The 15,901-nt window shown below is 33.3% G+C and overlaps 1 protein-coding gene across 2 annotated transcripts in view; it reads right to left on the bottom strand.

Moving 5' to 3' along the window:
• Positions 1-15,901, bottom strand: part of RYR3 (ryanodine receptor 3) — a 793,997-nt gene that overhangs the window by 540,641 nt on the left and 237,455 nt on the right. For both annotated transcript variants that reach the window (XM_056810219.1, XM_056810218.1), the window contains exon 2: positions 12,330-12,449. In XM_056810219.1, coding sequence (XP_056666197.1) covers positions 12,330-12,449 — 120 coding nt within the window. The remainder of the gene's footprint in view (positions 1-12,329; positions 12,450-15,901) is intronic.

Below are 15,901 nucleotides of genomic sequence, written 5' to 3' on the forward strand. Positions count from 1 at the left end.
TTCTTCAATATTTTTTAATCTAACTTCTTTCCAAACCACTCTACTTAACCTACTCTCTAATGTTAATACATGACATAAAATTGCCAAGTTTTCTTTTCTTGGTCTTCATCTATCTTGATCTTTTTACATATTTCTTTTTTTTTATTAATTTCTTTTTTTTTATTTGAGCATTTCCAAACATTATTCACTGGAGACAAAGATCATTTTCTTACAGTATTTCTAACACTGACAAACTCTTCTTTCTAACCCATACTCTATTCTCCATTGTCTTCTTTGGCACTTGTCTGATCATTCCTTGGTCTCTTTCACTGGTTTCATTCTTTGAGTATTTTTCAAGTAAAGATACCTTATTAGCCATTTATTAATCCAGAATGGGAAAAGTAATACTCACTATAATATACTCATTAAGGCAGCATTTTAGCTTCTGCTTGAAAATATCTGATGGGATAACATTTCTGACTTCCTAAGGAAGCCCATTATATTTTTGGATAAGACAACATCAATGTTAAATCTGCTTATTTGTGATTTCTACACATTGTTCCTGGCTCGTCTCTCTGGGGCCAAAAAGAACCCATCAACCCCCTTTTAAATGACAACTCATCAAATATTTGAAGAATTTGATTATGTCCTACCTTGAATATTTTCTTTTCCAGGATAAAATCACCATTCCATTTGACCATGCTCTATGTGGCATTACCATCTCACCATCTTGTCATCCTCCTTTGAATACTCTCCAATTTATCTTCTTCTTTCATTAAGAGTGAGTATCCCTTATAGTTCTGACCTAAGCCTTCTTTTCTTCTCATTACCCGTTTCTCTAATCATCTGGAACATTATGATGGCTGCAATTTTCACCTCTGTGCAGATGACCCCCAAATCTACAAATCTAACTTTTATCACTCCTGACCTCCAGTCTTAAAATTTTAATAGCTTACTTACGTGTAGTAAGTAGAGTGTTAACAAGGCCAAGGTCAAAGCTTTATTTTCTTTCTTGAACCCAGAATGAATCCCTAACCCTGGTTAGGTGCCTGTCAAATATAAAATGCTATTCAGAAGGAGCATCAGGTGAGAGAGTTTGGATAAAAAATGACAATTTATCACTCTTAAAAAATATAACACAAAGGATATACCCTAGTCCTCCAGTATCATCTTATTTATCTGAAAATTTTAAAACAACGAACAAAGAAGACTGATTTTCTAAAGTGAAAAGATAATCAAAGGATATTGGGGAAGCTAAAGATTTAAAAGTCTTTAAGTTAGAGAGGGTATACTTGAGCATTGTCCTGAATTAATCAAATATTAAGTTCTTTGTGCTAGGCACTTGGGATATATACATTTAAAAAAATAGGGCAGCCCCAAGCATTTGTGAACTTACACTTTAATAGGGGATTCCATATGTATTTGAAAGTGTTGGTCAAATAAGATGGTTAGATGCCTGTTAGGTAGCCCCTGCTGGATGACTGATTAGGATATAAAGCATTGTCTGGAGCTAGATATAATGAGTTAAAGGGAGTTTTTCAACTTCTGAAATTAAGACAGAAAGAGGACTCTTTCTAGATTCCAAGGATTCTGCCAATTAACAATTTTGCAAAGTCACTCTATCAGTTTTGAAATTATGAGGTTATAAGACAAACAAAGACTTTTGACTTCTAAGCAGGTTTACATCTAATTAGATTAAGCAGAATGAAACCTATATATGAGAGAATAGCTTTGGTTAAAACCATAAGAACAAGTTTTACTCACTGTCTCTCTTTAGAAGATATGAAGAGAATCTGAACTTGGTTTTCACGCTTGTTTGAAAAGCAACTCAATTCAAAAGACCACCTATCTTGACATCTTTGGCTGAAGAGTTCTTATAGCAGTCACCTATTTAATCGCTCTCTCTCTAGGATGTGTGGTACTTAAATCTGTCAAATTTAGCCAGGTATTTAATAAGAAAGATTCTGACTGAACACTTGTATAAAACTCATAGTAAAGACCTGAATATCAAACCTAGATTTTCCAATTTTACCAATTACTGACCAAGTTGGGGGATAGAGTGGGGAACAGTCCAAAGGAAGGCCATGAAGGGGCAGACAGTCTGAATGAAGATTGAAACATACCATTCTTGATTTTATTCTCCATTTTTCTCTGGTATAGAGAATTTTTCTCTAATATAAGCAATATATGTCTTGTTTCAAAATATGAAGTACAGAAAATATGTATTATATGATAATATATGTACAACCCATACCATATTACCTGCCTTCTTGGGGAGGGGAGAGATAGGAGGGAGAGGAGAAAAAGGAATGAGAGTTTTTTATCATAACTAAAGTAAAAATTTGTTCCTATTGGATAAGCCTATTTATTATAATTTATTACATATATTGTTATCTATTATTATATATTGAAAATGGTGACAAAAGCATATTGAAAATTATAAATGTAATTGAGAAAATATAAAAAATGAAGAGCAATAATAAATAAAAAGCATCCATGAACCAATGTTTTTCTATTTCTAATAAAAACAGATAGAAATGAAGTGGCTTATGTGGAACCAAAAACACTGGCACAAAGAATCCCCTAATAGCATGAACTACCAGATACTAAAAACACAAAGCATTCCATAGTATTTTGGACTGCTAAATATGAAACTGAGCAAGCTAGAGCATCTAAGCAATTGCTTTCCCTAGGGAGTTTTAAATTAAGAAAAACAAATTAAAATACTCCACTCCTTTTGCTTAAAATCTATGATCTTATAGTTTCGTTATTTGGTGAATTTAAAAATCACCAATAATTTTGGTGAGGCTAATTTGCTACATTTCAAGGCATATTAATAAAAGTCAACAACAAAATGCTGAATTCATATGGCATCTTTAAGTAACTTGGAGTGTTCCAACAACTCAAAAAACACTTAAATGTCTAAAGGCATTGGCAATGTTTCATTGGATCCATAATCTTATTGATGTATACATTCTTTTACTTGAGTATTGTTTGATCACAACCCATTTGATGTTCTCTTGGGAAACCTTTCATTTTTTTTTTGGTAATAATAATTTTGGGGGATGATATTTCCCATCTCCTTGACATATTCCCTTCTTACAGGTATCTTGAAATTGCTACCTTCTACTCAGTCCACCTGTGTGTATGAATAATTGACACCAAATGCTTTTCTAGGTTTCCAGTATCTAGTGCCTTCCTCTCTGCAATTAGCTTTCATCTACTCAGGAGACAGACAGATTTAAAGATATAAAACTTTTTTTTCTACGTACATGTTGTCTCATTTAAAATACAGATTCCTTGAAGGCTGCAACTGTGTTTTCCTTTTCCTTATATAACCAGTGCTTAGAACTATTCATAGTAAGTGCTTAATAAAAAAATTTGACTAATTTTTCTATTTTAACTCTCTTCATTGTGATTTCTACTTATATTAAAATAGCTAAGGGCCTATGATATCAGAATTCAAATGCAATGGCTCCATTGTCTCAAATGGTGAAAATAATGCTCTATAACAATCTTGGCAAATTCTTTTCCATTTGTCTGTTGCTTGTTCAACTTTTTCCCTTATGCTTAGCTGATAAGTATATGGACCAGATTCTTTGACAATTGCTATTAAACTCTAAAATGCCGTTGGGATACCTTTGCTTAGCCAGGTTTTCCAACAAGGTTTTGTTAAACTGGTTTCTCCTTCCATTGCCTTCACTGTTTTATGAAATAATACATCTCTACTATCCTTCAAAAAGTTTTACAAACACATCAAATACTTTGATTGATGCATATATTCACTTTTCAAGTATTGCAGATGTTGGTTAAATAAGGCAGTTTTGTCTCCTCATTTTGGACATTAATTTTCATCAAGTTAAAAAACAGAGTTAGGAACTACATCTATGATTTCACTGGCATAGGGAACTTCAAAGTAAGAAATTCCCTCCACCAACATGTGCCATGTCATTTTCCATAATATATAGTCTCCAAGATTTGCTGAGTGGCATATGACCAATATATGCTAGAGGTGAGATTAGAACATGTATTCCTGGATATAAACCTGTATTTCCATCTATGAAACTATTATAATTGCTGCAATGTTATTCTCTCTATCCATTTACCATTTTTAGACTCAATAAGGTATATAAATAGGTATGTGGGTGTTGTTTTAATTGTGAAATATGTTTTTCTCATTTTCATTATTCTAGTTTTACATTTACTCTGATATTTCTTTAACAAGTGGATTGTCTGACTGTATTTAGATAGCTGATTCAAAATGATTCCCACAAGTAATTTCCTATCTGTTAAAATAATAATTTCATTTTTAAATTGCAACATGAACTGTATCTGTAACATTTAGTAATCTCGAACAAAATATTCATGATAAATAATGTGAGGCTTCTATAATAAACAAGTCTTTGTCCTATCTTTAGTCATATTTTCCAATCTATCTTTTTCTGATCTTAGCTAATTTCTACCTTTTCACTGAAATATTGAAATAGAAAAAATATGTATTGATTTATTTTGAGGGACATCAATCTCTTCTTAGAATTTCTCTAATTCATCTTCTGCAACAAATTTTAAAGGCATAAATGGAAATTGTTTAAATAGTAACATTTTTGCAAATATGTATGAGTGCTTCAACATGATAGAATAAAATGCTGCATAAATAAAGTTTCCTACAACACATTACAAAGAATTATCAAGGATAAGTGTAATAAAGGATATCATCAAATAAATGTATGAGCAGTCATGCAGCAAATATAAAGAAAAATCAGTGAGTAGGCCATGTGCCCTTATTGTAATTGTGATATTAAGAAAAATTGAGGAAAGCTCTCAATATATTGGGTAGATGTTCTGTAAAGAATTTATAAGAAGTTATGTTGTTATGTGACAGCCACATAGTATAGGAAAGCATAGGAGAATCATGAACTGCACTATTGGAGGGAATAGTCACTCCAACGAGATTACAAATACATCTGAATTCATAAAAAATATTTTTTAGGTATGTTATAGGTGAGAATGTTATGAGGTTCAAAAGAAATAATGGAAATAAAAAGTTTACAAACTTCAAAGCCTTATATAAATGCTAATTATAATTATAATTACTGTTACTATCATTATTATTATAAACTTAAAGTAACCAAGTCTTCCATCTAGGGATGACTTCATTCCTGAGCCTTGTACTACACTCCTATAGACCTCATGCTATGTATAGAGCAGTACAGAGGTGTGCTGGTAAACATTTAACATTTAGGTTCTCTAGGGGAAACAATGTATGCAAAAATGCTTTTAAGTTTAATCTGCATTATTAATACTTAAGTCTAGACAAGCAACAAAACAACAAATCAAGTCCTGATTTGTAACAATTGAGATTTCTGAAATATAAATGCTCACACTGAAAATTCAATAACAAAGTATCAAAAGTGTGAATCTTAAAAACTACTCAGACTGTACTTTAGAAGATTTTATTTAGCTATTTCCTTATTGTAACAATGGAGATAGTTGATCTAATAAGAATCAAGAATGAATTGGGAACTTTTAAAATTACTCCACCATACTTAGACATACTTTAAGGGGAAGATAAAGTTGAAACTCATGATTGAACAATGAAGGTACTTAACTTATACCTTATAGTGAAGCTAGAACCTTAAGCTAAGTCTATTTTTAGATCTAATACAAAAGGGTGTTAAGTACCTATAGAGGTTAAATTAATCACAAAAAGATCAAGTAACTCACAAAAGGCAAGCTTAACAAAGAAGTGTGAAGTACTCAAAAGATATAATCTAATCAGAGAAGGTGAGAACTAAAGAGTGGATAGTCCTGGAGAAAATTTAACCAGAGAAGGTGAGAACTAAAGGGTGGTGAAAACTAAAGAATAGGCAGTCCTGGAAAAAAGCATCTACTGTGATTGGTAGGCGTGAAATTTTAGGGGAGGTGACATAAGAGAAAATATCTTTAAAAGGAGGGGTAAAAAGTCAGTTCAGACAATTCAGTTCGGAGTGGAATTGGATTCTGAACTCATTTCAGGAAACTCAGTTCAGTGGAGGACTGGAGCTTCCTTGGAGATGGGAGACAATCTCGTGGTGTCTGACTGACTCCCTTTCCTTTAGACTCAGGAAGGCCACTTTGGCCAAGGCCTTTAACTACCGCCTGGCTCAGCCTGAGCCAGAGAAGTTTAAATTAATTCTCTCTCTCTCTCTCTCTCTCTCTCTCTCTCTCTCTCTCTCTCTCTCTCTCTCGCTCACTCGCTCTCTCTCACTGTCTGAGGTAAAGATCTGAAGGAGTTAATGTTTTCCAACTTGGGAGACACTATTGAATATTAATTAAAATCTCCATAATTCCCAGCTGACTTGGGTATTTTATTATTTGGGAATCATCCCTGGCAAATATTAAAATTTAGATTTAAGTCAAAACACTAAAATTATCTTACAAAAGCCAGTTAGAGATGAATTCGGCCACTTCTAACTAAAGCTAGGATCTCTTTTAACCCAGTAGCTGAACATCAAAATTTATAAAACAGGTAAGTTATGGGGTTAATTTAATTTACATTAAAATGGGATTATTTTCCTTTACCAAAAATACATTCATTACAGGATTCTTTTAAACATATTTTTAGAATTACAGAGTATTAGAGCTGTAAAGTACAAGGGACCAAAAATCTCAGTCTTTATCTTAGTGAAGAAGAAACCGGGTTTCAGAGATGTTAAGTGACTTGTCCAAGGTCAAACTAGAAATCAGCTTTCTTGACTCGTGGTCCCAACAATTTTTCTAAATACTTGCCTTTAAAGAGTAACAGAACATGGTTTTGTTTTTGAAAAATTTACTGGCTTAGCATATTTTTAAAAAAATACATGCATAGAGTAATCAAAGGGAAAGAACTAGCATTAAGGGAGGTAAAGAAAGGATTCTTACAAAATTCAGAATTTTATGTGAGATTAAAGGAAACCAAGGGAGCTAGGCAGTGTAGATGATGAAGTAAATCATTCTAAAGATTTTATAGTTTGGATGAAACTGGAGTATACTGAGCTCAGAGTAGGGGTGGGGAGAGAATGTGGGAAGGTAAAGAAGATACCTGTAACAGAAGAATATAGCATAGGCTGGAGTAGGGAGAGGCTTGTGGCAAGAATCATCCTAATTACTAAGTCCAGGAGTTTTTTAGGGGAAAAATGCATTGAGCCTCAACAACATTTATTAGGACCAGGAAGTAAGACAGCAAGATCTACAATATACCTGAACTCAAATAATACCAGCTTTTAATACATTTGGGAACACTTTCCAGCTTTAAGCTAATAAAATGACAAATGGACAGTAGATATGGTGTTACTTTGCACAATGAATTTATTAATTGTTAAAAAAATACCTACCATTGGGATCAGATTGTCTTTAACAAAGAAGGCAATTTTAGTAACAAAATCAAAGGAAGTCTATTTAGATACAGAAATCTTAGGGTTAAAACTAGTTTTTAGCAAATTTTCATTTCAAGTAACTGACAGCAGTAGTCAGAAGGTTTACAGTGTATAACTTTTACGTGGTTGCTATTTCTTCAAGTGTCTTTTCCTGTACTTATTCCTGACTGTTAAGAGTTAGATGTTACTGTTTCTTGTACCCATTGCAAATTCCTAGCTTTAGTAGAAAAAAATTCTATTAGAAATAATTGGACTGATTGATTGGGAAAAATGGGATATAGAACTGACTCCTCTTATTCTATATACTGCTGCATCTCATTCTCTTTAATAGAAGTAATGAGCCAAAAATCATATAATCTGAAAGTGAAAGATTGGTTTTTCTTTTCTACCACAGAATTATAAGATGAGATAATCAAAATAATCACACTAATCTATATTTTCCTCCATTGTCAAGCTCCAACCCTCCTATAATAATAAATCTTCTCTAATCTAAATCAGGAGGTAGTTAGATGGATAGGTCACTGGGCCTGGAATCAGGAAGACCTTAATCCAAAGCTGTCCTAAGACACTTACCAGCTATGGGACCATAGGCAAGTCACTTAACCTCTTCCTTATTCCACTAGAAAAGGAAATGGCAAACCACTCTAGTATCTTTGCCAAGAAAAGTATCAGCATGTTATGGTTCATGGGATCATAAAAAATCTAACGTGACTGAACAACAACAAATAAATCTTCAAAGTAAAGCTGGGACCTCAGAAAACCTAAATTTTATTCATAGTTCTCTTGCTAACTCTGTTTGATTTCATCAGTTGTGCCTTTTTCCCTATTAGTATAACAGTGTTAATGCTAATGGGAAATAACAGAGAAGTTATAAATAAAGTAGTCTATTGGTTCTAAATACCCTCTCCTCCACATCCACAATTCTTGTTTCACCCACAATAAGTTTTTTAAACCTTTCTTTGCCTTGGTTCTTCACCATTTTTTCTAGTCAAAGCTGCTCATCCAAAAAGCCATATCAGGAAATAGAGAACTTTTTTGATCCAGGCAGTCTATAAATGGCTGAGAAAGTCAAATAATATAATCTGAAGATTAAATGTAAAATTAGTTAGAAAAGTAGAACTAGAAAATGTCCCTCATACCTATACTTGATTGGCATCAAATATCTCATCTCCTTCCTAAACAATAAAAAATTTTGAGGGCATTACCAATCTATCCCATAGATTGTACTTTTTATTAGACACCTTTCAGGCAGTGGCCAATTCTCTCTAGCTGAAGAGACTTAAAAAAAGTAGAATGTGATTCAATAGCATTGAGTTAGGCATAAAATAACAGAAGCAACCTGTTAATAGAATTTTTAAAATTAATTTTCTCCTTTTTCTATATAAGAAGAAAAGGAGCAATAAGATTTCAGAGTAAGAGACCCCTGCTGTACAGGTTGGCAGTTAGAGACCTCCTGCTGTGTGGCTTTGCAGTTGGTGACAGTAAAAAGAGTGTGGCTGAGTGTGGTTTATAAGTTGCAGACCATTGGAAAGGGCTTTGGGTCTCTGGGGCTCCTGGGGAGAGGGTGTGACTTGCTGTCTCTCTGGGACTGTGAGGAATCAGAGAAATGAATTTAAGTCCTTAGCCTTACTGATTATTAATAACTTGGGCAGACATATAGATATATAGATAGTGGTTATACTATTATATAGAGAGAATAGGACAGTAGGTGAGGACTTTGGCCTAGCAGAAGATACTGCTCTCTGAGGCAGAAAGATATAGGGTTTTCTATTAAAATTTAATTAGGATTGGGATCTTGGGTATAGTTATAATCTATTACAAGATCATTTTCACTTTCCTCTTTCCTTTCTATTTCCTATCCATGTTTGCTGACAATAAACTAAGTGTTTTGCATTTAATAAACTGTGCACTGACTTTTGATCAAACTCCTGCCTCCCACCCCCAACTTAACCCCTCACAACCCAAAGAATGACTGAATGCAACAAACTCAGACACCTCTTTATAATGTATAAGAGTTGATCCCTGGATCTTAGTCCAACCTGGAACTGAATAAGAATTCATTCTACAACAATGCAGACAAACAGTCATCTGGATTATTTATGGAAAAAAAAAACACTGGAAAAGTAATTTTTAATACACTTTTTCTCAAAATAACTAGAAATATTCTAGTTAAAATACAACTGAATCAAAAATAATCTCATATTGCCTCAGTGGTTCAGTAATCACTAGAAATAACTTTTGGTCCTAACTTCAAATGTTGTCTAGAACAATTCATTTCCCCTCTCTTTAGCCATCTTAGTTTTCCTATGTATAAAAGAGGGATTTTAATCTTCTACTTCTGTGAATGAATATTGTGAAGTAAAGACAACAAAATATCAAAATAATGGACCTTAGGAATACTAAATCAAGATAATAATATTGGACATTGAGCAAGGAAAGATTTTTAATTCATTATAAAAATTGGCTTTGGTTTGTTTGCCACAGGAATGAAATGAAGCCATGTTGTCCACTTGACAAAATTTGTTAGGTGAAACCTACTTATTGCTGCTGGTCATTTTGAGGTAATGGGACGATTAGTATTTAGAAAATATCCAGAAGTTTTAGGACTATTTAACAAATTCCAGAAGTATTTAGCTGGTGTCACCAGTGGGAAAGCAAAGTTGGATATAAGTGGGGAAATGTGAAACACCAGAAAAACAGCAATACCCATTTTTTCAACAAATCACCCTTTTTATTTTTTTTATTTTTTATTTCTGATTTTTATTTAATTATATGATTTAGAATAATTTCCATGGTTACAAGACTCATGTTCCTTCCCTCCCCTTCTCCCACCCCCCTCCCATATCTGACCCACAATTCCACTGGGTTTAACATGTGCCATTGATCAAGACCCATTTCCTTATTATTAATATTTGCTCTAGGATGATCTTTTAGAGTCTACTTTCCCAGTCATAGCCCCACCAACCCATGTGATCAAGCGGTTGTTTTTTTTCTGTTTCTTTTCCCACAGTTATTCCTCTGGATGCAAATCACCCTTTTTAAATGGAACTACTGGGCATCTAGTAACCTTCAATGATGTTCATATTATGAAATAATTTTTCCTCTAGCCCAGTTCCTAATGATAGTGCTTATTAACTATTAATAAAGAGAAGGTTTCTTTTAGGTCTGTGCCCATTTCTTTTGATCACAATTTCAAAAGACCTAAGCAGCCTATAGTTCATAGCTATAAGAGTATAAGGTAGAAAAAGGGAGAGAGTGGTCTGAATATCCCCTAGGCATGAGATGAATGCCATGAGAAAAGTCTAACAACTTTATCAGCAGAGTTTCCATGGCCTGGAGAACTCATGTTTTCCCTACAACTTCTTCCATTTTGCTTAGATAATTCATGATCTACTAAACTGAATTCTGACCATGCCTAAACTCTTCCATTGATGGTTTATTTAGTATTCCTCCACCACAGTTCAGATTACCCTGCTACTTATATGTTGCATGTATGCTAATAAATTTCCAGATTTTCTCTTTTATTTCTGGCCACAACCCCATACAAACCAGGTAAGAAAGGAGACCTTTGTATTTAAATTAATGGATAAGAAATGATGGTACATCAACAAAAGAAAGACATATTCTCTCTTAGTCACTATGTTATGTTCCTTTATTATGTGTCTAAAACAGGTATTCTTTATTCCATTTCATTCAATGTTTAGTAAACTACTATTTTGTGTAGATTCTATGAGACACTGCTTAGACTCTGAGTGATAGTTGTGGTCAACCAATTAATTAGCCATAAAACTATAAATAAGTATATCAAGACCAGAACCAAGAAGAATTTTTGGCATGAAATAACTAATGATAGGATCTAAATATCTTATAATAAAGTATCAACTATGTAAGAGTTGTAAAGTATAGACTATAAATCTGATCATCCATGATTGTAATAACTCCTTGCCCTATATGCTTCATAGTAAATCTATTTTAAATACTGAAAACAATAGTGTATTGATATTAGATAGTACAAGGAGTCAGGTGAAGAAAATCCATGTTCTTTAAGCCACAAAAGAACTTGAAGTTTGGTCCTAAAAAGGAAGGATTCATGTTAAAAGCCTGAAATTATAAAGTGGTACCAGTTAGGCAAGACCAATGTAGGCTGGAAATTTTTCTACAATTTATAGTTTTAAGACAATTGCCTAGGATAGTGATAGGGCAGAAAGTAGTACAGTGGATAAAGTGCTTGGCCTGGAGTCAGGAAGACTCAGCTTGCTAAATTCAAATCTGGCCTCAGGGTCTCATTAACTATGTGACTCTGGGAAAGTCATTTAACCCTCTGTCTCTCTTGCTATATCTATATAGTGAGCAGGAGAAGGAAATGGCAAACCATTCCAGTATCTTTGCCAAGAAAACTCCAATAGGGTTATAAAGAATAGGACATGACTGAAGTGACCTGCCTGGAGACACAGAACTGGCAGGTGTTAAAGGCAGAACCTCAGCCAGTCTTTCCTGGATTCAAAGTTAACTCTTTATTCATTAGGCAACACTACGTATCATATATGAAGGTAGAGAATGTTATATTCCACAGTTTTGAAATTTAATCATGGGATGAGAGAGGAAGAAGGGTAGGGCATGTTTTAAGCAAGTCATTTAAGGCTAGAGTGATTATTTCTTCATCTGAAAAGAGGGTTATCTGAGATAATCTCTAAGATTTCCAGCTCAAAAAAATCCAAGATACTATGAATAACTTCATAGGTAGTCATTACTGAATGTTGGCAGGACCAGGAGTGACTCCCATATACACACTATTGTGTTCATATTCTATTTCCATCACTAAACAAGAGACAAAACCATTTTATAGCATCCTCATTTTCAGTATGAAATATTTTTTTTTATTTTCTTGTACCTAATATGGGCACTCTCTACTTAAAGAAGGAAAAGGATGGATGGGAAAAGAATGGTAAATCTTACTTTAGCTTCAGAAGTTGGCTCCAAGAAACATAGGCGATTCCCAAGTCCCTCTGCTGCCAAGCAGAACTTTCTTTGCTCCTTGTGGATGTTAGCAACACATTGGAGAACTACTTCATCCTCCTGTTGGGAAAAACACAAGAATTCACATTAGTGGTATGGTGATAAACCTGGTTATTCTAAACTATGACCAAGGTTATGTCATCTCACTCAACTCTTGTGATTTAATAATTTCAGTCAAGGCACTATGCTCTTCTATTTAGGGAATAAGAACAATTAGTTCTTTCTTTCCCAACCTTTCATGTAGCCAGTTGGTACAATGAATGTAGCATTAGGCCTGGAGTCAGGAAGACCCGAGTTCAAAATATAGCCTCAGACTCTTACTATGTGACTCTGGGCAAGTTACCTAACTTCTATCTGTCTCAGTTTCTTCAACTGTAAAATGGGGATGATAATTCCACCTAACTCCAAGAGTTGTGTTGTGAGGATTAAATAAGATAATATTTGTAAAGTATTTACACATGCCTAGCACATAGTAGGTGCCTAATAATTGCTGGGTTTTTTCCTACCTGCTTTCATTTGGTGGGACAGAGGGCCCACAAGAATATGGCATGGCCCCTGACTTAGAGAATATTAAAAGATAGATTAAAAATAATATAGATATTTCTTGAGAAAACTTTAGACTAAATCAAAACTGTATATCTTAAAAATTCTGATAATATAGTAGAAAGTGATCACCTGAGGGTTAAAGAAAAAAGAAAATAAATTGGAATAATGTAGAGTCAAAAAGATTTCCCACACTAGGCAGGTATGATACACATACAATAAGAGAACAGACTAGGGAAGGGAGTAAATAGAGGTAGGAAAATTGAACATGATAGTTGAAGAAGATAGTGAGATCACCCAAACTGGATTGGAGGAATCATTTAGAAATTCAAAAGGGATGAGATTGTTGGGAAATGGGAGAGTTAGAGGGAAGAACCTTATAAGTCAAGTAGGAAAAGTCAAATATAAGGTGTAAAACTGAGAGAGACACTATAGATTCTTGAAGTACAAAGCTATTTGTTTTTTTCTTTATTTTTTCAATAAAATTATTGTTTTTTTATTTTTAACATTTATCTTAATTTTTTTTCAGTTCTAAATTTTCTCCTTCCCTCCTGCTCTTCTCCCATTCATTGAGACAGCAAAAAATGTAATATCAGTTTTACAGGTGAAATCATGAAAAACATTTCGATATTAGTCAATTTACAGAAAGTTAGAAAATATAAAGAAAATGAAAAAAATATGCATCAATCTGCAGTTAGACTTCATCAGTTCTCTCTCTGGAGTTGGACAGCATTTTTTGATATGTCTTTCAGAATTATCTTGAATCATTGTCTTGATCAGAGTAGCTAAGTCTTTCAAAGTTGATCATCCTTACAATATTGCTATTTCTATGTATAGTAATCTCCAGGTTCTGCTCACTTCACTATATATTAAAATGAGTCTTCCAAGGGTCTTCTGAAACCATCATGCTTGTCATGTCTTGTAGCACAAAATATTCCATCATGATCATATACTACAACTTATTCAGTACAAATTGATGGATACTCCCTCAATTATCAAATCTTTGCCACCATAAAAAAGAGCTTCTATAGATTTTTAAAATTTTGTATATACATATATTATTTATTTATTCCCTTTTCTTTGATCTCTTGAAGATACAGCCATAGTAGTGGTATTGCTGGGTCAAGGAGTATACACTTTTATAGTTCTTAAGACTATAAAAGCTCATAGATCTCTGTTTAGGAAAATTACTTTAGTGGTTGAATAAAGGACAAATTGTAATAGAAAAAGATTTGAGGAAGGCAGATATATCAGCAAGCTATTGTAATTGTTCAGGTGTTAAGTGATGATGGTCTGCACTACAGTCATAGCAGTCTCAGAGAAGAAAAGAAGGTGTATTCAAGAGATGTAGCAAAGATGAAACAGATAAGTAAGAAACAGATTAGACTGGGAATGGGGAAGACGAGAGACAGTAGAGTCCAGGATAACAGCTAGGTTGTGAGTTTGAAGGATGTGAGAATGATGTTGCTCTTTATAGAATAGAGAAGGTATAAATAGCATCTATCTAAAACTATCAGCAAGCATTATCTGTAATGGGGGATAAGCTGAAGACTTCTCAATAAGATAATGAGTGAAGCAAAAATTCCCATTATCATCACTACTAATCAATACTGTAGTAGAAATGCTAGCTATAGCAATAAAGAAAAAGAAACTGAAGAAAGTAGACTAGGCAATGAAGAAAAAAGGCTATTACTCTATAGAGCACATGATGGTAATACTTGAGAATCAACCCAAAACTAAGTGAACAATAAACAACTTTATCAAAGTTGCAGGTTACAAAATAAACCTAAATAAATCTTCAGCATATCTTTATACTACCAACAAAGTCAAACAGCAAGAATAAAAGAATAAAAGAAATCTCATTAAAATAATGACACAATATCTAGGTTTTTTCCTTCCAAGACAAACCCAAAACTATATGAACACATTTATAAAACATTTTCCACCCAAATAAAGTCATATCTAAATAATTGGAAAAATATCAATACAATGCTCATGTATATAAGATGAACCAATATAATAAAAATGATAATTCTAATTCCTAAACTACCTATTCAGTGCCATACCAAACTGCCCAAAAATTATTACATAGAGCTAGAAAAAAAAGAATTCACCTGGAAGAACAAAAGGCCAAGGCTTTCAAGGAAATTAGTGAAAATAATATGGAGAGTGGCCTAGTTGTACCAGATCTCAAACTATATTATAAAACAAGAACCACCAAAGGAAACTGGTATTGGTTAATAAACAGTTTTGGATCAGTGGAGTATATAAGGCATTCAACACACAATAGTAAATGACCAAACTTTTGGGAGAACTCATTATTTGACCAAAACTGCTGAGAACATTGGAAAAGATTATGGTAAGATTATGGTTGAAACTAATCATAGACCAACATTGTATATCATATACCAAGACAAAGTTAAAATGGATATATAATTTAGAAATAAAGGGGGATATCATATACAAATTAGGGAAATATAAAATAGTTTACCTGCCAGATATATGAATATGGGAAGAATTTATGATTAAGCAAGATATAGAGAAGAACATTAAAATATATAAAATAAATACCTTTGACTATATTAAATTATAAAGGAGTTGCACAAACAAAACCAATAGCGCCCAAGATTAGAAGGGAAACAAGTGTATCTGACAAAAGCCTAATTTCTCAAATATGTAGAAAACAGAGTCAAATTTATGAAACAGGTTATTTCCCAATTGACAAATTGTCAGATGTTATGAAAAGGCAGTACCAGTAGAAGAAACTAAACTATTCTTAGTTATTTGAAAGAATGCTCCACATCACAATTAGCCATATGCAAATTTTAAAAAGACAAAAAGTACTACCTCAAATATATCAGGTAGGCTAATAAGACAAAAACAGAAAATGATAAATGTTGGAGGAGATGTGGAAAAACTGGGGCACTAATATGCTGTTGGTGGAGCTGTGGACTGATATAACTATTCTG

Source organism: Monodelphis domestica, chromosome 1 (genome assembly GCF_027887165.1).
Source record: "Monodelphis domestica isolate mMonDom1 chromosome 1, mMonDom1.pri, whole genome shotgun sequence".
NCBI classification, from domain to species: Eukaryota; Metazoa; Chordata; class Mammalia; order Didelphimorphia; family Didelphidae; genus Monodelphis; species Monodelphis domestica.